The following is a 24,871-nucleotide window of genomic DNA, read 5'->3' as shown; positions in this document are numbered from 1 at the left end:
AATGCAGGTTACCTATTTAAGCCTTAAACATACTTATAAAAACCTTAAACATACAAAATATAGCACTGAAGCAACTTACGAACAAATTCAACTCGTCCGCAATATATTTCATATTTTAAAAGGGTTTTAAAAAATAATTGTAATTTTAGGCCGTTTTTATCAATAAAATGTTCCCTTTATCAATTGAATTATGGCCCTCTTGGGCTTCCATCATAACAAACTCTCACCGTCATACACGGTGGTCTCCACAGACTCCGCCGCTAGGCCGCAAGTGACAACAGCCGAGGGAAAGAGGAGCAGGGAAGGGGCCGAAAGCAGTACGAGGAATCAAATGGACTGAACCATTTCAAAGCACTGCATTATTTCCATCAATTCCGTCACATTTTTTATCCTGTCCTTTGATATGGAAAAGAGAATTTTCTGGGGTGCTTGTTATGCTCATGGACTAGATCACAGGTGTCAAGCGGGCGGCCCGCGGGCAAGATCAGGCCCGCTAAGGGATTTAATCCGGCCCGCGAGACAACACTCAGAGAAGCACAAGAGAAAAATAAGCTGCAGGTTGAAATATGTCCACTTGATGTTGCCAAAGGCAGGTGCCTTGAACAAAGACACTGTACTTGTGTTTATCTCTCTCTCTCTCTCTCTCTCTCTCTTTTTTTTTCTTTTCCATCCCTTTTCTCCAACTCTGTATCTTTCTCTCTCTGTGTCTTTTTAACTTCTTTTGCTCTAACTTCCTTTTTTCCTTTTCTCTCTTTTCTCTTTCTTCCTACCCTTCGCACTTTCTTTTCTCTTTTCTCTCCGTCTGTCTTTCTATATCTCTATGGATTTCTTTCTACCTCCCCCTTTCTTTTCTTCCTCTCTCACGACTTTATATCTTTTGTTTCTCACGCTCTCTCCCTCTCTCTCTCTTTTTCTTTCTTTGTCCCGCCCTCTCTTCTTTTCCCTTCCTCTTTCTCTAATTTTTCTATCTCTCTTTTTCTTTCTGATTAATCTACCAGTCCGGCCCCCGACAGAATGTTTGTTCTATCGTGTGGCCCCCGAGTTAAAAGGAGTTTGACACCCCTGGACTAGATCATCCATCCATCCATTATCTGCACTGCTTATCCTCAGTAGGGTCGCGGGGGTGCTGGAGCCCATCCAATCTTCAGGCTTTGGCCAAGGCACACAGAGACGGACAACTCAGTCGCTCATTCACACCTAGTGACAATTTGGACCGGCTAATTCACCTGACATGCATGTTTTCGGAATGTGGGAGGAGTCCCCAGAGGAATCCCAGGCATGCACGGGGAGAACATGCAAACTCCACACTGCCCTGGACTACATCATCAACCATTTAATATGTTTGAAATGTTATATTTCGATCACGCTGCCCCTAATCGCACACTCTTCTTAACAACAGGTCTTAGATTTGTGAGTGGCTGGATTGTTCCAACCTCCAGGGAATTTCTTCTTGACTCATTGTCTGGAATCAACTTTTGGGCTCTCTGTTTACTCAAAGTGACGGGAACATGGTGCTTTGATTTCTTCGGGAACTCATAGACCAAAAAATGACCCTACCTAAACGTATTTTAAACAATGAGAAGAGTTTTTAGTAAGTAAATACTGAGACGAACAATGTAGTGGTCACTGGTGGACAGGGTTGGGTAGGGTTACTTTAACTGGATTACTTTCAAGTACTTTTGGATTACTCCAATACCAAATATGGTAATAAGAGACAGAAGAGACTCAATATGAATAAAATGACTACATTTTGTGCAGGCTTGGGGAGTAACGGAATACACGGAACGGCAAAAATGATGTCGGCAGGCTGTTTGGATTTCTTTTCATTTTGTTTCTGTCGCATTTTATGTTCGTTTTGCCGGAGATCAAAGAGATCAAAGAGATCAAAGCCAGGAGAGAAAGCTTGCCACCTGTTGTGAGTCATCATTTTTTTCGGTGTCAGGGGTGGAAAACTGGTCGGTAGCTGGGACTGGGAGAGCAAGACCTTCCAGGGTGGGACACGAGTCGTAAGCCGGGACGGCAGAGCAGACGTGGTCGAGATCAAAAACGGATCGTTATTTGGGACGGGAGAGCAGACGTGGTCGATATCAAAACAGGTTGTAGCGGGAGACAAACAGGAGCAAAACCGGGACAGGCGTGAGTCTGGGTCGAAAAAGGGCTTGCCGTGTAAAAACAGGAATTCGCAGACGGACCGACAACCGGGGATCGACAGGACAGGGTGGAGAAGCCAATCTGTCAACAAGCTATATGGTAATAAAAGACAAAAGAAACTCAATAGGAATAAAATGACTCCATTTTGTGGAGGCTTGGGGAGTAACGGAATACACGGAACGGCAAAAATGATGTCGGCAGGCTGTTTGGATTGATTTTCATTTTGTTTCTGTCGCATTTGATGTTCGTTTTGCCGAGATCAAAGCCAGGAGAGAAAGCTTACCACATGTTGTAAGTCATCATTTTATTCCTATTGAGTTTCTTTTGTCTTTTATTCGCATATTTGTTATTGGAGTCATCCAAAAGTCATTGAAAGTAATCCAGTTCAAGTAACCCTACCCAACCCTGCTGGTGGAAGACACCCACTCCAGTCCACAATGAGTGGACCCGTAGGACAGAACCGGAAACCGCCAACTCAGCCAGCACAATACAACGCCAGTATCATAAGTTATTATCCAAACAAACACACGGGCGCTATTTGTTCCAACGGAACTCCAGGAAAGAAGCAGAGAAGGCTTTGGCTTCTTGTTTATAGACAAAAAGAACTCGGGTTTACGAGAGTCCGGGCAGGTTCTGGGTTGCCTGGTTTTCTGCAAGGACTCCGCTTGGCGGCAGGAAGGATATTGAAGCTTTTTTCCCAGAGTCCACAGAAGAATACAGGGAAATGGGTTGACCCGGCGGTTTTTAATATCTATCAAAAGCGGCACAGGAAGTACGAGGGTGCCAGTCCACGTCCCTGTGGGGTTTCTCCGTCCTGGTTGTGTACCTGTTAAACTGAAATGATCCAAACCAGGGGTGTCTAGTTCATTTTGAGGCAGTTTTTGTGATATTTTTTTACTGTTGTACTTTAGGTTTCTGCGAGTGTCTTTAGGTTTTGTTTTAAGACACGGGTGTCAAGCAGGCGGCCCGCGGGCCGGATCAGGCCCGCTAAGGGATTGAATCCGGCCCGCGAGACAACGCTGAGGGAAGCGCAAGAGAAAAACGAGCTGCAGGTTGAAATATGGCAACTTGATGTTGCCAAAGAAAGGTGCTTCGAAGAAAGACACTGTACTTGTAATTCTCTCTTTCTCTCTCTCTATCTCTCTCTCTCTCTCTCTACCTCTTTTCCACCCCTTTTCTCCCACTCTCTGTCTCTGTCTCTTTCACTCTTTGGGTCTCTCTTTTTCTCTTGCTTTGTTGCTCTTTGTCTCTTTCTCTCTCTGTGTCTTTTTAACTTCTTTTGCTCTAACTTCCTTTTTTCCTTTTCTCTCTTTTCTCTTTCTCTCTTCCTACCCTTCATGCTTTCTTTTCTTTTTTCTCCTTCTGTCTTTCTATTTCTCTTTGGATTTCTTTCTTCCTCTCCCTTTCTTTTCCCCCTCTCTCACGACTTTTTATCTCTTGTTTCTCACGCTCTCTCCCTCTCCCTCTCTTTCTTTCTTTGTCCCGCCCTCTCTCCTTTTCCTTCCTTCTTTCTCTTATTTCTTTATCTCTCTTTTTCTTTCTCTTTAATCTACTAGTCGGGCCCCCGACAGAACGTTTGTTCTATCGTGTGGCCCCTGAGTTCAAATGAGTTTGACACCCCTGATCCAAAGTGTGGCTAGCACCTACCCAAAAAGCAAAATTCGATAGCCAAGTCTCAGTGTCTCAACAACATTTTATTAGTATCTGATAAACGACACTCTTACAAATGTCCCCAAGAGACTCAAAATGCTTGAGTCTTCCCGTTGTCTGGTTTTCCCTTTCCAGTGATGTCTGTCCCTTGAGTCACTCAGCAGTCAATGGAAACTTGCAGAATCCCTTTAAGTCCGCTATCCCATTTCGTTGTTTTTTTTAACGTTTTCATGTCGACAGCGTGGTCCGCCGGGAATCTGGTTTCCCAGGAGTTCCGAGAGTTCTTCCGCCGGATGCTTTGGCCTATGATACAGTGACTCTGACTGAATGAAGAATGTCCAAGGTCGGCGGTTCTCGGTCTGGCCAGTCTACACAATCCGTAGAACTGTTCCACGTGGTTTTGCACTGCATATGCACGTCATACTCATTTTAACTCTGGGGCCACACAAATAGAACAAACATTCTGTCGGGGGCCGGACTAGGAGATGAAAGAGAAAGAAAAAGAGAGATAAAGAAATAAGAGTAAGAGGGAGGGAAAAGAAGAGAGGGTGGGACAAAGAAAGAAAAAGAGAGGGAGAGAGCGTGAGAAACAAAAGATAAAAAGTCATGAGAGAGGGGGAAAAGGAGAGATAGGAAGAAAGAAATCCAAAGAGAAATAGAAAGACAGAAGGAGAGAAAAGAGAAAAGAAAGCGCGAAGGGTAGGAAGAGAGAATGAGAAAAGAAAGAAAAGGAAAAAAGGAAGTTAGAGCAAAAGAAGTTAAAAGACACAGAAAGAGAAAGAGAAAAAGCAACAAAGGAAGAGAAAAAGAGAGACACAGAGAAAGAGACAGAGACAGCGAGTGGGAGAAAAAGGGTGGAAGAGAGAGAGAGAGAGAGAGAAAGAGAGAGAGAGAAAGAGAGAGAGAGAGAGATAAATAAATACAAGTACAGTGTCTTTGTGAACAAGAGAAAGAGAAAAGAGAGAAAAGGAAAAATAAAATGAGAGCAAAAGAAGACAAAAATACACAGAGAGAGAAAAAAACAAAGAGCAACAACGGAAGAGAAAAAGAGAGACACAGAGAGTGAAAGTGATAGAGACAGAGTGGGAGAAGATGGATGGAAGAGAGAGAGAGAGAGTGAGAGAGACACAGGGAGACAGAGAGAGAGAAGTACAGTGTCTTTGTTCGAGGCACCTGCCTTTGGCAACATCAAGTTTACATATTTCAACCTGCAGCTTGCTTTTCTCTTGTGCTTCTCTGAGTGTTGTCTCGCGGGCCGGATTCAATCCCTTAGCGGTCCCGATCCGGCCCGCGGGCCGCCCGTTGGACACCTGTGCTCTAAGGCGAATCCAATAAATAGCGCGACAGTTTTGGCAAATGTACGACCAGTGCTTTCAAATCAGGGGTCTCAAACTCACAGCCCGCATGATAATAGTTTGAGGCGCTCTGCCTTGACATGAAAGTTAAAGGGACAGTGCTAGATTGTTTTACCACTAGAAGTCACTGTATTCTGTTGTTCTAAAAGCGCAACGCAAGAAGACAAAATCCGAAGACTCAAAGTGAACAAAACGCAATATATCACTATTGAAAAGAAGAGAAATTAGAAAACAAAAAAAGAAGAAAAAATAAATTTAAAAAAAGGATCAAAAAGAAAAGAGAAACAAAGAAAAAAAAAAAATAAAACAAAAAGTGTCATGGTTGCCCATTGCGCTCACTTGGCCCCGCCCATTTGGCGCCAGCTGCAGCTCGTTGACTGATTGGCTTCTCTCCTATTTAAGCTCAGTGCTCTCACTCACTCTTTGTCAGTCCGTCCACGAACCTCTGCACCCGCAAGACGTGTGTTTTGACTCTGTCCGGTATCTTGCTTGTGTATCCTGTCCGGTATAGATCCCGTCCATCTTGCCCTGTTTGATATCTGACTCCAGTCTCCAGGGCTTGGTATCGATCCCGGTGTCGGGAACGGAAAAAACGGGTCAGTAGCCAGGTTGGAAGAGCAAAAACGTAATCGGAATCAAAAAACGAATCGTTATTCGGAGCGGGAGAACAGACGTGGTCGATATCACAACAGGTCGTAACGGGACACTGACAGGAGCAAAAAAACAGGACAGGCGAAAAAGGGCTTGCCGAGGAAAAACAGAGATTCGCAGACGGACCGACAAAAGGGGACTGACAGGACAGAGTTTAAATACTGACAGGGAGCCAATCTGTCAACAAGCTGCACCTGGCGCCACGCAGGCGGGGCCAATTGGGCGCCATGGCAACCGTGACAGAAGCTGGCGCCACATGGGCGGGGCCCATTGGGCGCCATGTCAACCGTGACAGGGATTTTCTGGTTAGTCACATTGCACTGCTATAATTTTGAACAGCGCTGTGTAAGTCATTTAAAAAAATGCGCATTTTTATATCAGTTCATATAGTTTTGCCAATTTTTTTGTACTAAATGACATTTTCTTCACCACTAGGAGGCACTGAATAGTACACTCTATCCTTTTGCTTTAAATGCAGAACAATGTATTACCTGTTGATTTATTTATGTTCATATTATTATTTTTAGATCTTATTTTGTGTAGGGAATTTCATAAAAAAATGATGTTTGGAAACTGTGGATTGGTTCCAAAGGAAAATTTGTTGTGGAAAACCCAACTCGGCCCCAGCTTGGGCGGCCCCCGTGTAAGTTTGAGACCCCTGATTTCGGATTGCTGAAAGTGGGTACCGACAGGCTTATTGATCATTATTCCATTAGTCAAAGCCCATAGGGTAGAGCGCTCGTCTTGGGATCAAGAGATCGCAGTTCGAATCCCGGCTCCTCCATGTTACATGTGGAAGTGTCCTTGGGTAAGACACTGAACCCCTAATACCCCCAATAAGTAGGTTAGCGCCTTACATGGCTGCACGGCCGCTATTGGGAAATGTGACTCAGGAGGTAGAGCGCTCGTCTTGGGATCAAGAGAACGCAGTTCGAATCCCGGCTCCTCCATGTTACATGTGGAAGTGTCCTTGGGTAAGACACTGAACCCCTAATACCCCCAATAAGCAGGTTAGCGCCTTACATGGCTGCATAGCTGCTATTGGGAAATGTGGCTGAGGAAGTAGAGCGCTCGTCTTGGGATCAAGAGAACGCAGTTCGAATCCCGGCTCCTCCATGTTACATGTGGAAGTGTCCTTGGGTAAGACACTGAACCCCTAATACCCCCAATAAGTAGGTTAGCGCCTTACATGGCTGCACGGCCGCTATTGGGAAATGTGACTCAGGAGGTAGAGCGCTCGTCTTGGGATCAAGAGAACGCAGTTCAAATCCCGGCTCCTCCATGTTACATGTGGAAGTGTCCTTGGGTAAGACACTGAACCCCTAATACCCCCAATAAGCAGGTTAGCGCCTTACATGGCTGCACGGACGCTATTGGGAAATGTGAAGCACACTGTAAAGCGCTTTGGGAAGTCTTGACTTGAAAAGGGCTATATAAATGCAGATCATTTCATTTTTCATTTCATTTCATTTTATGATTCCAGAGAAAGGTAGACTAAAAAAAATGGGTTGCAGTTTAAAAACAAATAAATTAGAAACATAATACAACATAACTTGAAAATGAAATATTTGGTGTACATTTGAAAACGTGAAAAAGCACAATTTAACACAAAATATTCCGGGCAACGATAAACCGCTCGCTGTCCAACATGCAAAACTGCTAGCATGCTAAACAGGAAAGGTACAGATCGTTTTCAGTATCTGTCATTGGGATTGGATCATGGTCAATAATGGTGTTGAGCAGGGTTGGGTAGGGTTACTTTAACTGGATTACTTTCAATTACTTTTGGATTACCGTATTTTCCGCACTATAAGGCGCACCGGGTTATAGGGCGCACCCCCAAAAAATAGTTTTTGGTCCTATATTTGACATACATAAGACGCACCGGATGATAAGGCGCTACAATGGGAACTTGGACAAAACAGTCAGATAGCTCAGTCAAACTGATTACCCCCTTAACATTCCCAAAGCTTGCAAAGACGCAAATACGTGTCGAGAACACGTGCGGATGCGGTGTCCGTACGATGTCACTCAAATGCATCATTCCATCATTCGGAAGGTTAAAGTCTTGGGATTCAAGAAATGCCAACCATTCCTTAGTTTCTATTTTCTTTTTCGCTCGCAACTTTACTGTGCATGTGACAATAAACACTTGGAATTGAGTTTAATCTAAAAATAGACACTCCATTCCATCCATTATCTGCGCCGCTTACCACAAAAACATCGAGTTCAGTCTGAAACAAGATACAGGGATAATATAAAACCCGGAGTAGCTCACCGAAGTCGTTGTGTTCATAATAATGTGCAGCCAATGTCCTCTTATATCCGTGAGTGTAGTAAATCCAGAAGAATAAAATATTTACAAATACAGAATAGTAAAAAATGCTCTCTATGCCGTCAACCCAACGTGCTATACACATTCATCTTTTTCGGCCAATTGCAGGCTTTGTTTTGCCGTTTAAGCCAATGCCAGCCTGTAAATGATCAAAAGGATCCGCCCCTTGACCTCCGAATAACTTTAGCCAATAGTGATCGATTCAAATGATGATTGACACATTGGTTAGCCAATGAAACGCCGGTAAATAAATCCCAGCATACACCGCGTACTACTCCACCTTCGGGGGAAAATCTAGTCGGCGGCTGCAAGTTAGTTGCAAGACTTTGCAAATTAATGTTGATCCATAAATAAGCCGCACTGTATTATAAGGCGCATGGTCAGCTTTTGAAAAAAATAAAGGCTTTTAGGTGCGCCTTATGGTGCGGAAAATACGGTACTCCAATACCAAATATGCTAATTAAAGACAAAAAAAACTAAATGTGAATAAAATGATGACTCACAACACGTGGTAAGCTTTCTCTCCTGGCTTTGATCTCTTTGATCTCCGGCAAAACGAACATCAAATGCCACAGAAACAAAATGAAAAGAAATCCAGCTTGCCAACATCATTTTTGCCGTTCCATGTATTCCGTTACAAAAGCCTGCACAAAATTTACTCATTTGATTCATATTTAGTTTCTTTTGTCTTTTATGAGCATATTTGGTATTGGAGTCATCCAAAAGTACTTAAAAGTAATCCAGTTAAAGTAACCCTACCCAACCCTGGTGTTTGAGGTGAGTAAAATTTCCAGACGGGTTCATTTGGTCTCTTCAAACCCACCCACCACTCCGGTCCGGGTCCATTCCCAGGTAGTGTTGTCACAGTTAAAGCTTTAACTCAAAACAAAAGACGTCTTTTTCCGTCAGTGGCACGGAACGAATGGAGATCATGGATCGTCTTCCCTTGTGTCCTTTCAAGCCATGTTATCGCTCCTTTTGCTGCACCAAACGACCAAAATGATCATGGCCAAGGTGAGGGAGACCGGGACCAGGATGAGGATGGTCAAGGTGTTGTCGGGGGGGTCCACCCAGACCACTTGCTCCAAAGTGCAGTTGGAGAAAAAGTGCTTGTGTATGCGGATGATGTAGCTCTCCACCAGAGGGTTGGGCCAGTAGCAGTCCACAACCAGAGATTTGGTCTCGGTGCAGAGTGTAAACATGTAGTATTCGCTGCGGGAGCAAAGAAGAAAGACGCGTTAGAAAAGGGGTCTCCAACCTTTTTCTTTTTGTTAATCATTAGCCCAAAGGTTTAAAATACATTTCAGAATTAGAAACCGAGCTAAATGGCTTGCTAAATAGCTAAAAGGGTAGCTTGATAGTTAGCTTAGAAGCTAATTTGGTAAAAAAAGGGAGCTAGCAAGCTAGCTAAAAGAATAAAATAACATCTAAACAGCCAGACGGAAAGCTAAAAACAAAGCTAGATAGCTAGCTAGAAAGAAGGCCAGAATTGAGCCGGATAACTAGTGAAAAGATATGTTAGATAGCATGCAAAAAATGTAAAAAGCTAGCTAGAGGGCTTGCTAAATGGCTAAAAAGGGTAGCTTTATAGTAAGCTTGAAAGCTAATTTGGTAAAAAAAAAACTTAAATGGAGCTAGCTAGCTAGCTAAAAGAATAAAAGAAACAATCTAAACAATCAGATCGAGAGCTAAAAACAAAGCTTGATAGCTAGCTAGAAAGGATGCCAACATTGAGCCAGAAAACTAGTGAAAAAGAAATGTTAGATAGCATACAAAAAATGTAAAAAGCTAGATAGAGGGCTTGCTAAATAGCTAAAAAGGGTAGCTTTATAGTAAGCTTGAAAGCTAATTTGGTAAAAAACTTAAAGGGAGCTAGCTAGCTAGCTAAAAGCATAAAAGAAACAATCTAAACAATCAGATCGAGAGCTAAAAACAAAGCTAGATAGCTAGCTAGAAAGGAGGCCAAAATTGAGCCAGATAACTAGTGAAAAGAAATGTTGGATAGCATGCAAAAAAATAAAAAAGCTAGCTAGAGGGCTTGCTAAATAGCTAAAAAGGTTAGCTTGATAGTTAGCTAGAAAGGCAAACTGGTGAAAAAACTAAAAGGGAGCTAGATAGCTAGCTAAAAGAGTAAACACCCATCATCTCCAAACAGAAGAGCAGCTTCAGCGACAGACTGCTGTCACAGTCTCGTTCCACAGACAGACTGAGGAGGTAATTTCTTCCTCATGCCATGAGGCTTTTTAACTCCACCCGGGGGAGTTAAAGCCCACATTAAACCCCATCCCCAGATCGCATATTACCCTATCTTTATTATAGAATAGAATAGAATAGAATAGAATAGAATAGAATAGAATAGAATAGAATAGAATAGAATATACCTTTATTGTCATTGTTACAAAATGGGTTAACATATTGTGACAACGAAATTGGGCATGACACTCCAGTTTTACACATTCACAGTGAGGTATGAGCCAAGAAGATAAAGGAACAGAGAACATAAGGTTATAAAACAAGGGGGATAAGGCTATAGTTATAATTTACATGGTATTTACACAAGAAATGTCGGCATGTGGGATGTTACATACAGTGTTATCGTGATACCGTTGGTATCGTAAGGGTTGTGCAATATTGCATTTGGTGCAAAGTCATCAATGTGTATTTCTGTATTCTATTCCTTTTAATTTATTATAGTTTTATAATAAATTGACCACTGCAGGATACTGCTGCAAGGATACTGCTGGAATTGTCTATCTATCTATCTATCTATGTTTATTTTTCTATCTATGTTTATCTATCTATCTATCATTCTGTGTTTATTTTTCTATCTGTATTTATCTATCTATCTGTATTTATCTATCTATCTATCTATCTATCTATCTATCTATCCATCCATGTTTATTTTTCTTTCTGTGTTTATCTATCTATCTATCTATCTATCTATCTATTTCTATCCATCCATCCATCCATGTATCAATCTATCTATCTATCTGTGTTTATTTTTCTACCTGTGTTTACTTTTCTATCTGTGTTTATCTATCTATCTATCTATCTATCTATCTATCTATATCTATCCATCTATTTCTATCTATCCATCTATTCATCCATCCATCTATCTATCCATCCATCCATGTATCTATCTATCTATCTATCCATCTATGTGTATTTTTCTATCTGTGTTTATCTATCTATCTGTGTTTATCTATCTATCTGTGTTTATATTTCTATCTGTGTTTATCTATCCATCTATCTATCTATCTAAACAGTTTAAAATCACACAAATGTAAATGGTCTGCACTTTTATAGCGCTTTTCAAGTCAATGAAGACCTCATAAAGCGCTTTAAAATGTGCTTCACACTTTCCCATTCACACACACTCACACACCGATAGCAGCGTCGGCCATGCATGCTTATCGGGGGCATTAGGACACTTCGACATAAAACACAGAGGAGCCGAGAATCGAACATGCGACCCCTTGGTCTCAAGACCTCCTGAGCCCCATAACGCATAGTTTCACTTAAAAACACCTCCTCAAAATCAGTTCGTTTGTTTATCGCATCCCCCCAAAAAACTGTCGTCGTCAGAAAATGCCCAGAATAACCATGTATGGAAATGACATCATTCCGGCTATTTTAGACCCAAGTCCTTTTAAAGTGTAAGAGACAAACAATGACTTAGACATGAAGCAAACATTGGAGTTCCTGGCATCGAGAGCATCAGACTTTCAGCAAATAATCCATCACGGTGACATGGAATGTGTTTGCCTTCGACTCCCTTTTTGGCCCTCCGGTCCCCTTTTGTCGCAACAATTTTCAGAATCCACACAGCAGAAGAAATCCATTCAAACCGATTCATCCGTCTTTCCTTTGTTCAAAAGAACCAATTGTCTTAATCTTGAGTGAATTTAGCCACTCAAAGTGTCTTTTTACAGCTAGTAGCTCCGAATTGTTTTCATAAAATAAATCAACAAATCACAGTGACGTCTCCATAATGAAGTTATTAGGCGAGCTTACTGGAAATTTGTGCAATCGCAAACAGACATGAATGGAGTTAGCGGTGTAAAAATGTGTCTTTGTTTTTGATTCAAGGAAAAAAACTACTGAAAAGCCTTCAAAGACCTTTTCACACTGCTCTTAAGAGGCCAGAGTTACACCTATTTAAGTCAAGTCATGTTTATTTGTGACGATGACATCATCCCCTGATCTAAGACCTACATGAGGGCAAGTAAAAACTCAAAAACCCCAAGTCAAGTCCTATTTGAAGAGCCCTTAATCACAAGGAGTCTCAAAGGGCTGCGCAGACTACATACTACGATGACATCATCCCCTGATCTAAGACCTACATGAGGGCAAGGAAAAACTCAAAAACCTCAAGTCAAGTCCTATTTGAAGAGCCCTTAATCACAAGGAGTCTGCAAGTGCTGCACAGACCACAGACTATTGCAAACTAAAGACTATTATGACACCATCCCCTGATCTAAAACCTACATGAGGGCAAGGAAAAACTCAAAAACCTCAAGTCAAGTCCTCTTTAAAGAGCCCTCAATCACAAGGAGTCTCCAAGGGCTGCGCGGACTACATACTACGATTACATCATCCCCTGATCTAAAACCTACATGAGGGCAAGGAAAAACTCAAAAACCTCAAGTCAAGTCCTCTTTGAAGAGCCCTTAATCACAAGGAGCCTCCAAGGGCTGCGCAGACTACATACTACGATTACACCATCCCCTGATCTAAAACCTACATGAGGGCAAGGAAAAACTCAAAAACCTCAAGTCAAGTCCTCTTTGAAGAGCCCTTAATCACAAGGAGTCTCAAAGGGCTGCACAGACCACAGACTATTGCAAACTAAAGACTATTATGACACCATCCCCTGATCTAAAACCTACATGAGGGCAAGGAAAAACTCAAAAACCTCAAGTCAAGTCCTCTTTGAAGAGCCCTTAATCACAAGGAGTCTGCAAGTGCTGCACAGACCACAGACTATTGCAAACTAAAGACTATTATGACACCATCTCCTGATCTAAAACCTACATGAGGGCAAGGAAAAACTCAAAAATCTCAAGTCAAGTCCTCTTTAAAGAGCCCTCAATCACAAGGAGTCTCCAAGGGCTGCGCAGACTACATACTACGATTACATCATCCCCTGATCTAAAACCTACATGAGGGCAAGGAAAAACTCAAAAACCTCAAGTCAAGTCCTCTTTGAAGAGCCCTTAATCACAAGGAGCCTCCAAGGGCTGCGCAGACTACATACTACGATTACACCATCCCCTGATCTAAAACCTACATGAGGGCAAGGAAAAACTCAAAAACCTCAAGTCAAGTCCTCTTTGAAGAGCCCTTAATCACAAGGAGCCTCCAAGGGCTGCGCAGACTACATAATACGATTACACCATCCCCTGATCTAAAACCTACATGAGGGCAAGGAAAAACTCAAAAACCTCAAGTCAAGTCCTCTTTGAAGAGCCCTTAATCACAAGGAGTCTCAAAGGGCTGCACAGACCACAGACTATTGCAAACTAAAGACTATTATGACACCATCCCCTGATCTAAAACCTACATGAGGGCAAGGAAAAACTCAAAAATCTCAAGTCAAGTCCTCTTTAAAGAGCCCTCAATCACAAGGAGTCTCCAAGGGCTGCGCAGACTACATACTACGATTACATCATCCCCTGATCTAAAACCTACATGAGGGCAAGGAAAAACTCAAAAACTTCAAGTCAAGTCCTCTTTGAAGAGCCCTTAATCACAAGGAGCCTCCAAGGGCTGCGCAGACTACATACTACGATTACACCATCCCCTGATCTAAAACCTACATGAGGGCAAGGAAAAACTCAAAAACCTCAAGTCAAGTCCTCTTTGAAGAGCCCTTAATCACAAGGAGCCTCCAAGGGCTGCGCAGACTACATAATACGATTACACCATCCCCTGATCTAAAACCTACATGAGGGCAAGGAAAAACTCAAAAACCTCAAGTCAAGTCCTCTTTGAAGAGCCCTTAATCACAAGGAGTCTCAAAGGGCTGCACAGACCACAGACTATTGCAAACTAAAGACTATTATGACACCATCCCCTGATCTAAAACCTACACGAGGGCAAGGAAAAACTCAAAAACCTCAAGTCAAGTCCTCTTTGAAGAGCCCTTAATCACAAGGAGTCTCAAAGGGCTGCACAGACCACAGACTATTGCAAACTAAAGACTATTATGACACCATCCCCTGATCTAAAACCTACATGAGGGCAAGGAAAAACTCAAAAACCTCAAGTCAAGTCCTATTTGAAGAGCCCTTAATCACAAGGAGCCTCCAAGGGCTGCGCAGACTACATACTACGATTACACCATCCCCTGATCTAAAACCTACATGAGGGCAAGGAAAAACTCAAAAACCTCAAGTCAAGTCCTCTTTGAAGAGCCCTTAATCACAAGGAGTCTCCAAGGGCTGCGCAGACTACATACTACGATTACATCATCCCCTGATCTAAGACCTACATGTGGGCAAGGAAAAACTCAAAAACCTCAAGTCAAGTCCTGTTTGAAGAGCCCTTAATCACAAGGAGTCTCAAAGGGCTGCGCAGACTACATACTACGATTACATCATCCCCTGATCTAAGACCTACATGAGGGCAAGGAAAAACTCAAAAACCTCAAGTCAAGTCCTATTTGAAGAGCCCTTAATCAAAAGGAGTCTCTAAGGGCTGCACAGACTCGATACCACGATTACATCATCCCCTGATCTAAAACCTACATGAGGGCAAGGAAAAACTCAAAAACCTCAAGTCAAGTCCTCTTTGAAGAGCCCTTAATCACAAGGAGTCTCAAAGGGCTGCACAGACCACAGACTATTGCAAACTAAATACTATTATGACACCATCCCCTGATCTAAAACCTACATGAGGGCAAGGAAAAACTCAAAAACCTCAAGTCAAGTCCTATTTGAAGAGCCCTTAATCAAAAGGAGTCTCTAAGGGCTGCACAGACTCGATACCACGATTACATCATCCCCTGATCTAAAACCTACATGAGGGCAAGGAAAAACTCAAAAACCTCAAGTCAAGTCCTCTTTGAAGAGCCCTTAATCACAAGGAGTCTCAAAGGGCTGCACAGACCACAGACTATTGCAAACTAAATACTATTATGACACCATCCCCTGATCTAAAACCTACATGAGGGCAAGGAAAAACTCAAAAATCTCAAGTCAAGTCCTCTTTGAAGAGCCCTTAATCACAAGGAGTCTCAAAGGGCTGCGCAGACTAGATGCAGATAATGGATGGATGGAGGTTCATTTATTTGTAAATCGGACTGTGCCTCACCAGACAGTCAAAAGAAACCCCTTTATTTGAATTAAAAACATATGGGTGGGGTTCAGTGGGACCATGTGAGGAAAAACAGCTGCTGTCTAAACAAGGTTTTTACTTCTTAGTTAGGCTGTCAGCACCTGGGCTGGCCGGTAACTGGTAATTTAATTTATGAAGAGGGTTTAATTTATGAGCCATCACAGCCCATTTCCCTCCGCGTCCCTCATGATGTCTAGACGTATCTTTTGTTTTGAACCTACTTAGCTTTAGCGATGCTAACCGCTAATCCGATCAATTTGATGTATTTGTTGTGTATCTGCTGGGTCTGGGATATCGGTGTCCATAAATGATTCTGCACTGCTTTGAGAAAGGGGCAACAGATAAGAGCAAATAGGGTGTTGCTTTGCTTTCTGTCAAATCTGAGTTAACTCGAGTTAATTACAATGAGACTATTCAATAAAGCTATTTTATGGAATGTTGGTGTGAAATTCCAAAACTATAACTTATGGTTCTGCCCCATCACCAACTTACACAAGTGCACAAGACCATGAAGTGAAAATACCTTTATTCATATTTAGTTTCTTTTGTCTTTTATTAGCATATTTGGTATTGGAGTCATCCAAAAGTCATTGAAAGTAATCAAAATAAAGTACCGTATTTTCCGCACTATAGGGCGCACCGGGTTATAGGGCGCACCCCCCAAAAATAGTTTTTGGTCCTATTTTTGACATACATAAGGCGCACCGGATTATAAGGCGCTACAATGGGAACGTGGACAAAACAGTCAGATGGTTCAGTCCAACTGATTACCCCCTTAACATTCCCAAAGCTAGCAAAGAAGCAAATACGTGTCGAGAACACGTGCGGATGCGGTGTCCGTACGATGTCACTCAAATGCGTCATTTCAAATATCATTCGGAAGGTTAAAGTCTTGGGATTCAAGAAATGCCAACCATTCCTTAATTTCTATTTTCTTTTTCGCTCGCAACTTTACTGTGCATATGACAATAAACACTTGGAATTGAATTTAGTTTCAAAATAGACTCATCACAGAAACATCAAGATGGTTCTAAAACAAGATACCGGGAAAATATAAAGCCGCATAGCTCACCTAAGTTCTCACGTTCAATAATGATACGCAATCATGGTCTTCTTACAACCGTGAGTGTAGTAAATCCAGGAGAGTAAAATGTTTACAAATGCAGACTAATGAAACATGTTTCTTTATGGCGTAGTTTAGCAAGCTTGCTATTCAGTCATCTTTTTCGGCCAATTGCAGGCTTTGTTTTGGCCCTCTAGCCTATCCGAGGCTCTGAATAACTTCAGCCAATAGCGATCAATTTAACGGATGATTGACACATCTTTTTCGGCCAATTACAGGGTTTGTTTTGGCCCTTTAGCCTATCCGAGGCTCCGAATAACTTCAGCCAATAGCGATCGATTTAAGTGATGATTGACACATCTTTTTCGGCCAATTGCAGGGTTTGTTTCGGCCCTCTAGCCTATCCGAGGCTCCGAATAACTTCAGCCAATAGCGATCGACTTAACGGATGATTGACACATCTTTTTCGGCCAATTACAGGGTTTGTTTTGGCCCTCTAGCCTATCCGAGGCTCCGAATAACTTCAGCCAATAGCGATCGATTTAACGGATGATTGACACATCTTTTTCGGCCAATTGCAGGGTTGGTTTTGGCCCTCTAGCCTATCCGAGGCTCCGAATAACTTCAGCCAATAGCGATCGATTTAAGTGATGATTGACAGATCTTTTTCGGCCAATTGCAGGGTTGGTTTCGGCCCTCTAGCCTATCCGAGGCTCAGAATAACTTCAGCCAATAGCGATCGATTCAAATGATGATTGACACATTGGTTAGCCAATGAAACGCCGGTATATAAATCCCAGCATACACCGCGGACTACTCCACGTTCGGGGGAAAATCGAGTCGGCGGCTGTTGCGTAAGATGCGAGACCTTGCGATTTAATATTGAGCCATATATAAGGCGCACTGTATTATAAGGCGCATGGTCAGCTTTTGAAAAAAATTAAGACTTTTAGGTGCGCCTTATAGTGTGGAAAATACGGTAACCCTACCCAACCCTGATGATAATATAAATGCTTAATATCACATTCTTGTTGAAAACTGTGACATGTGTATTTCTTGTACTCGGAGAGCTGAAGAGCACTTGACCTCGTTCTTGTTTGGTTGCAAAACCGCTCATGTAGTATGCCAAAGGACACCCGTAAAGCCCGAGTTGCTATTTGCCGCTTAAAATATTTATTCTGCCTTTTGGCGCGTGCTCTCTCTCGAAACATCAAGTATGAAACACGGCTAATGCCGGTGGAATGGTCGGGGTTGAGTAAAGTTCAACGTGAGATGAGGAAAGAGGAAAAATGACGATTAGCAATCGTGTGAATCAAGGGAGTTTTTACGAGCAGATTTTACTCATTCCTAATTTTCACGGATTTATTCCTCGTGTTCTTTTTTGATACATTTTTTTGGTTCGGTTAGCAGCAATGTTCCCTCTAATTTTGCAGGGGTCTAAGCGTTCACGCAAAGTCGGTGAGCAACGCTTGAAACAACAGTGAGCAACGGCAATCCCAAGTGTGGCAACTAAGTCATTATCAAACATGTCCAAAACTTGACATCAAGTTACATTTTGCTGAGTTACCGGCAATGCAAAAATAAAATTCTCTTTTGAAGGAATTGACTCATGTTGTCGTGTCCAGCATAGTCGCCGTGGCAACCGGCTGGCCCCGCCCCCTGGGCAACAGCTAAAAGCAGATCGCCTAATTTGCACGTTTGCTTCTTAAGGGGGGTTTTGGGTTTTGCGGGGGCTGGCTCATTGCATTTTCTGTCTGCATTTCCCGTTCTGTTTTGCTCTATCCTGTTTTGTTTGATTCGGAGGAAGCCTGTGTTTTCACGTTTTTAGTAAAAGCCTGTTTTTGATCTGTTTTGTCCCTGAGTTTTGGACGACTTTTATTTTGCTAAATAAAAGTTTTGATCGTCAACGCAATTGAGTTCTCCCTTCCTGCCTCCTGCCTCCGTTCTGGTCCGGTCTCCTCGTGACACATGTACTATTGCAAAGGTTGTACATCCTACAAACATCGTTTGTTCTTACAATTCTTTCACAAGATATCCATTTCTTTTTATTTCCTGATATATTTTGTCACATAATATTAACATTTTTGGGGGCTTATTGAGTCGGTTGTAAGATACGGAACTGTACTTAATCACATTTTTGAGTGGAAGTACAATGTTGGCAATGAGATTCACTTGATATCATTGGAAATTATTTGAATGAAACACAAACTTTTTCTTCCTTTTTCCGTGTTTTTTTCTACTTTATTTTAAATTCCTTTAAAAAAAAATCTCATTGTGTTTATTTTTTTCCTAGCTGTTACTTTTTTTCGTTTTGTTCTCTATTTACTTTTTCCCTACATTTCTTTCTTTTCTTTTTTTCTGGCTTTTTTCTAAATTTTTCCTTCTTTTTTCATCTTCTTTTTGTTTCTTTTTTTCTCAGCTTCGCACTACTTTTTCATTTTGGTATTTTTTTCTTTTTTGTTCTATTCCCCCCTTTCTTCAAGTCATTTTGTGCATAATTTGACATCATATTTGGTCATGTTGGGATGAAAGAAGCAAAAACAACCTGAAGAGCCGTTTAGGCCCCGAAAACGACGGTTCGTTTTAGTGAGCCGAGCCGAAGAAGCCGGTTCTCAACAAACTCTACTAACTTGACTCAACTTTGTTCTACTTCGACTCGACTTGAAAATACCGCCTTTAGGACACAACGTCAGGGGAAGCCGTGTATTTTGACCTTCATGCACTGTAACTTTGACTTAATTTGCTTCTTAATCAGCAATTTCGAGCCCTGATTTTTGTGCGCTAGCTAGATTTTCTTGTGCACTGAGAATGTGCGAGCAGTGCGCAATTGCGCATGCGCACAGCTTAGAGGGAACACTGGTTAGCAGGCTAATTCGTCATCATCAAATTCAATGGTTGAAACTGCAATAAGTTCAGTTCCTAAATTGAGGGAAAATGTAGCAACATATATAAAATTATGTCATAGTACTATAGTCCAATGCTAAAATAAATCACACTATTTCACACTATATCTTGTTCTGTTTTCTGATTGGCTAAACAGTCACGACCAGAACAGAGTTAGGACCCAGATGCGTAACGTTAACCACAAGTTTATTGAGATAAAGAGGAAAGGTGCTCGCTGGACGCGGGAAGCAAGCCGCTCACAGAATCGGAACGTGTTCCGAATGCAGAAGTGGATCTTCCGGAGCGGGAGATCGTAGTGTCGTAAACAGAAAAACAGGTCGATAGCCGGGACAGCAGAACAAAACGTGGTCGGGATCAAGAAACGAGTCGGAAGCCAGGACGGGAGATCAGAACGTGGTCAGGGTCAAAAACAGGTCGTAGCCGGAGACAAACGGGGAGATAAGGAACAACAGGTGAAAAAAGTGGGACCGACGGGAGTCAAACAGTAAAATTATCCGTAATGGCAGTTTTTATAGTTACCCTATTTAAATGTGAAAAAAAATACCAAAATTATACAGAAAATGTGACATAAATGCATGATTTGGCTTTAAATATGTTAAATATGTTCTTATATTACATATCCTATTTTATTAATTATTTTGGGTAAAATATGAAAGATTACTTCTCATTTTCAGTATGCATTCTATAATTAGTAAACATCTTCCATATTGGATAATATTGTCACGACCAGAACTGAATCAGGACCCAAATGTGTAACGTTAACCACAAGTTTATTGATAGAAAAAGGGCAGCCCCCGCGATACAGTGCTTGCTGGACGCGGAAGCAAGACGCTCACACAATCGGATTGTGTTACGAATTCGGAAGTGGATCTTCCGGAGCGGGAGATGGCAGTGTCAAGGACGAAAAAACAGGTCGATAGCCGGGACAGAGAGCAAAACGTGGTCGGGATCAGAAAACGGGTCGTAAGCCGGGACAGGAGTTCAAAACGTGGTCGGGGTCAAAAAACGGGTTGTAGTCGGAGACAAACGGGGAAATCAGAAACGGACGGGTGGAAAAACAGGTGCAAAAAGCAGGGGACAGAGTCAAAGTGCTTGCCTTGTAGGAACAGAGGTTCGCTGACGGACCGACAACAGGTGAGTGAAAGGACTGGGCTTAAAAAGGACAGGGAACCAATCAGGTAGCCGGCAGCGGCTGGCGCCAAACGAGCGGCCACAGGTGATCCTAATCAGTCAATTTTAAAGGGAAACTGTGTAATATTTGACCTCTAGATGTCGCTGTTTTGCGTAGTACAACAAAAAATACAATCTACCGAGACTCATATCGACCAAACAATAACTTTAATCATTTTTTCAGGTTTATGTGTCCTAGGGAGTACCCTTAGCAGCAAGATGGCCGACACTTATGTCAGCATTGGCATGAGCAGCATGTTTTGTTAAAAAAAATGCACTTGACTCTGAAATATTCTGAGTACTTCTATTAAATATATGTTTACATCGTAATTCATGTATTTTCGCTTATTATTGAAATAAATATATTTTTTTCTTAGGATCTTTCTTTTACAACTATGAGGTGCTGAATAATACATAATGTCTCTTTAAACATTTTTTTTTTAATTTAATAAGACAATATATAAGAATATATATAACAAAAAAAATACAATAATCTGCCAGCAGAAGAAAATTTGTGTTGTAATACTTTACGTTTCATTTTTATTTACTCACTAGAACTACTTCCTATCTCCATAGCTAAGACTCTTGGGAAATGTAGTTTGCCAGGATTTGTTTAACCACAAGGTTGTAAAACGGTGATTTTAATGCCTAAAAAACGTCAACCAAGATAATTTTTAAAATTATTTATAGTATTAAAACTACTATTGAACCCCAGGCCAGATCATGTAAATATATTTCTTTTGTAGTAGAGTACAATTCCATTTGATTGACTTACTAGAAATACTTCCTGTTTTCATAGACAAAGACCCCTGGGAAATGTAGTCAGCGGAAAGCTGTTAGTATAATGGTGATTTTAAGACTTAAAAACCATTAGCAAAGATAACGTTTAGCATTAGTTGTAGTATTAAAACAACCACTAGCCCCCAGGCAAGATTATGTGACCCTTTTTATCACAAATTATCCGGAAAGTGACTGAAGGAGGGCAAGGAGCCAGGACTGTTGCCAGACGTCTTTACATTATCTACAAAAGCCGATAAGGCGGCACCACAACCGCTACAGGCTTCCTGCTCCTGAAGCGTAAAAGCCGATCAATGAGCAAGTACTCCACTCTCTCACACATACTAGAATACTCTCATACAGACACAGTCAAACCCATGTACAAACACTACTATACTCTCTCATGCACAATATTACACTCTCTTACACATACTAGTATACCCTTATACAGACACAGTCATACCAATGCACAAAAACTACTATACTCTCTCAGTCACACTACTACACTCTCTCACACATACTAGTACACTCTCATAAAGACAGTCATACCTATGTACAAGCACTCATATACTTTCTCATATAATCTACTACACTCTCTCACACATACTACTATACTCTCATAGTCATACCCATGTACAAACACTCATATACTTTCTCATACACACTACTACACTCTCTCACACATACTAGTATACTCTCATACAGTCATACCCATGTACAAACACTATTATACTCTCTCATGCACACTACTACATTCTCTCACACATATTAGTATACTCTCATAAAGACACAGTCATACCCATGCACAAACACGACTATACCCCTCTCATACACACTATTACACTCTCTCACACAAACTAGTATACTCTCATAGAGTCATACCCATGTACAAACACTACTATACGCTCTCATACACATAATTACACTCTCTCACATACTAGTATAGTATACTCTCATACAGACAGTCATAACCATGTACAAACCCTACTATACACTTTCATACACACTACTACACTAACTCACACGTACTAGTATATTCTCATACAGAGAGTCATACCCATGTACAAACACTAGTACACTTTCTCATGCACAATATTACACTCTCACACACATATGAGTATACTCTCATTCAGACACTGTCATACACCTGCACAGACACTACTACTCACTCTCACACATACTAGTACACTCTCATAAAGACACAGTCATACCTATGTACAAACACTACTATACTCTCTCAAGCACACTATTACACTCTCTCACACATACTAGTATACCCTTATACAGACACAGTCATACCCATGCACAAACACTACTATACTCTCTCAGTCACACTACTACACTATCTCACACATACTAGTATACTCTCATAAAGACAGTCATACCCATGTACAGACACTCATATACTTTCTCATCTACACTACTACACTCTCTCACATATACTAGTATACTCTCACACACACACTACTATGCTTTCACAAAGATACTACAATAATCCCGCCCAAACACACACTACTATAGACTCTCACACCCATCTACTATACTCTCACGCACACACTCTCACACACACTACTATTTCTTCTCACACTCTAATAAAATTGCTACTACTATAGAGTTTTTTTCACACCTATTGTAATGATTACCTCAACTCTCAAGGTTTTTTTAAACTTTGTTTAGTTTTGGTAACCATGATGATGCACACTGATGAGTCCATATATGTTGTCCAGTTTGACGTCAAAATGGAGTAGCTCCCAGTATAGTAATATGAGTGAGAGCGTATAGTAGTACATGTGAGATTATATAGTAGTAAGTGTGTGACAGCACAGTAGTGTGTGTACTACAGTATAACAATATGGGCAAGAGAGTTATAGTACTGTGTATAAGAGCATAGTGGTGTCTGGTGTGAGTATAGTAGTATGCGCATGAGAGGATAGAGGTATGTTGAAGAGAGTATAGTAGTCTGTGTATGAGAGCATAGTAATATGTGTGAGAATATAGTGTGTACAAGAGTATAGTAGTATTTTTGAGAGAGTATAGAAGTGTTTGTGCGAGGGTATGACTGTGCCTCTTTGAGAGCATGTGTGAGTATCACGAGAAACTGCCTCTCATAGTCGTGTGTTTGTGGGAGTACAGTAGTATGTGAGTGTAGTTAAAGTAATATGTGAGTGAAAGTACAGTAAAGTGTATATGAGACTACAGTAATATGTGTGAGAAAGTATATGGGAGTATAATAGTATGTGTGCGAGTATAGTAGTGTGTATGAAAGAGTATAGAACTGTTTGTGCTTGGGTATGACTGAGAGTATAGCTCTACAAGTGTGAGAGTACAATGTTACATGCGAGAGCTAGTATAAGCTACTTCTTAAACAAACTCTCCTAAGCATGAGCTTCCATGTTTTCAAAGTAACTCCAGTAAGTTGCGGTACAATGAGTACGTCTTGTGGCCTGGCATGATGTCTCCTACATAATTGCAGTATAAGCACATCCCAAGAAATCAGACGTGTATGTTTGCATTTTCTTTCAAATGAACCCGCCAAATAAACAATAAACCAGGGGTGGGCAAATTAGGGCCCGCGGGCCACATGTGGCCCTTCAGGCTTATTAATCCGGCCTGCTCAACAAAAATGGTGAAAATATATAATGACATATGGTAAATAAATTACGACTAATAGAATTTTGGTTGGCGTGTGTGCGGCACAGTTCTAAGGTCTTGGGAACCTCCTGTGTGGGTTAAAACCCAGCTACCAGCCTTCCTGTGCGGAGTTTGTATGTTCTCCCCGTGTTTGCGTGGGTTTTCCTCCGGGCACTCCGGTTTCCTTCAGGTGGATTGGCCAGTCCAAATTGTCCCTAGGTGTGAATGAGCGAGTTGTCTGTCCCTGTGTGCCCTGCGATTGGCTGGCAACCAGTTCAGGGTGTCCCCTGCCCACTGCCCGATGATTGCTGGGATGGGCTCCAGCACCCCCGCGACCCTACTGAGGATAAGCGGTGCAGCTAATGAGATGAGATGAGATGAGATAAGAATTTTGTTGTTATTTTGGTGCAACTTTTGTCCCCAGTGTCCCTTCATTCAAGTCTCTGGATTGACAGATACAAAAAAATCAGATCAAGCAATAATTTTTCTTCCGGCCTGGCCCGTCAGCCAATTTCTTTAACCCAATGCGGCCCGCTACTTATAAAGCAGGTAAACTAACAAAGAAAAACACATTAAATGTATTCCAAATTATGTCCATGTCACTTTTATTCTGAAATTAGAACAACTTTCACACCCGATGTAACCCCCGTCGTCTTTTGAGATGCCTGGGGTTAAACATCTGTCTTTGCAGAGCTGGAGAGGCTAATTTTAGCCTGTCAACTGTCCTTTGTCATTCTCCATCAATTTCATCTTGTGAACGTCTGCTTGTAAAAGAACACGAATATTTATTACACCTTTACCCGAACATCTCGGATCGTTAGACAAGGAAATTAAAGGGACAGTGTG

The 24,871-nt window shown here is 41.6% G+C and overlaps 1 protein-coding gene across 1 annotated transcript in view; it reads right to left on the bottom strand.

Annotated features, from left to right (window-relative positions):
• Positions 1-3,831: 3,831 nt before the first annotated feature.
• The window catches only part of LOC148348752 (receptor activity-modifying protein 3), a 50,944-nt gene continuing 29,904 nt past the window's right edge, over positions 3,832-24,871 (bottom strand). The window contains exon 4 of the mRNA XM_088322729.1: positions 3,832-9,354. Coding sequence (XP_088178855.1) covers positions 9,099-9,354 — 256 coding nt within the window. The 3' untranslated portion in view covers positions 3,832-9,098. The remainder of the gene's footprint in view (positions 9,355-24,871) is intronic.

Source organism: Urocampus carinirostris, chromosome 18 (genome assembly GCF_059441175.1).
Source record: "Urocampus carinirostris isolate Australia breed hairy pipefish chromosome 18, RoL_Ucar_1.0, whole genome shotgun sequence".
NCBI classification, from domain to species: domain Eukaryota; kingdom Metazoa; phylum Chordata; class Actinopteri; order Syngnathiformes; family Syngnathidae; genus Urocampus; species Urocampus carinirostris.
Note: the sequence above shows the minus strand (reverse complement) of the source record. Positions and strands in the feature narration are given on the sequence as shown.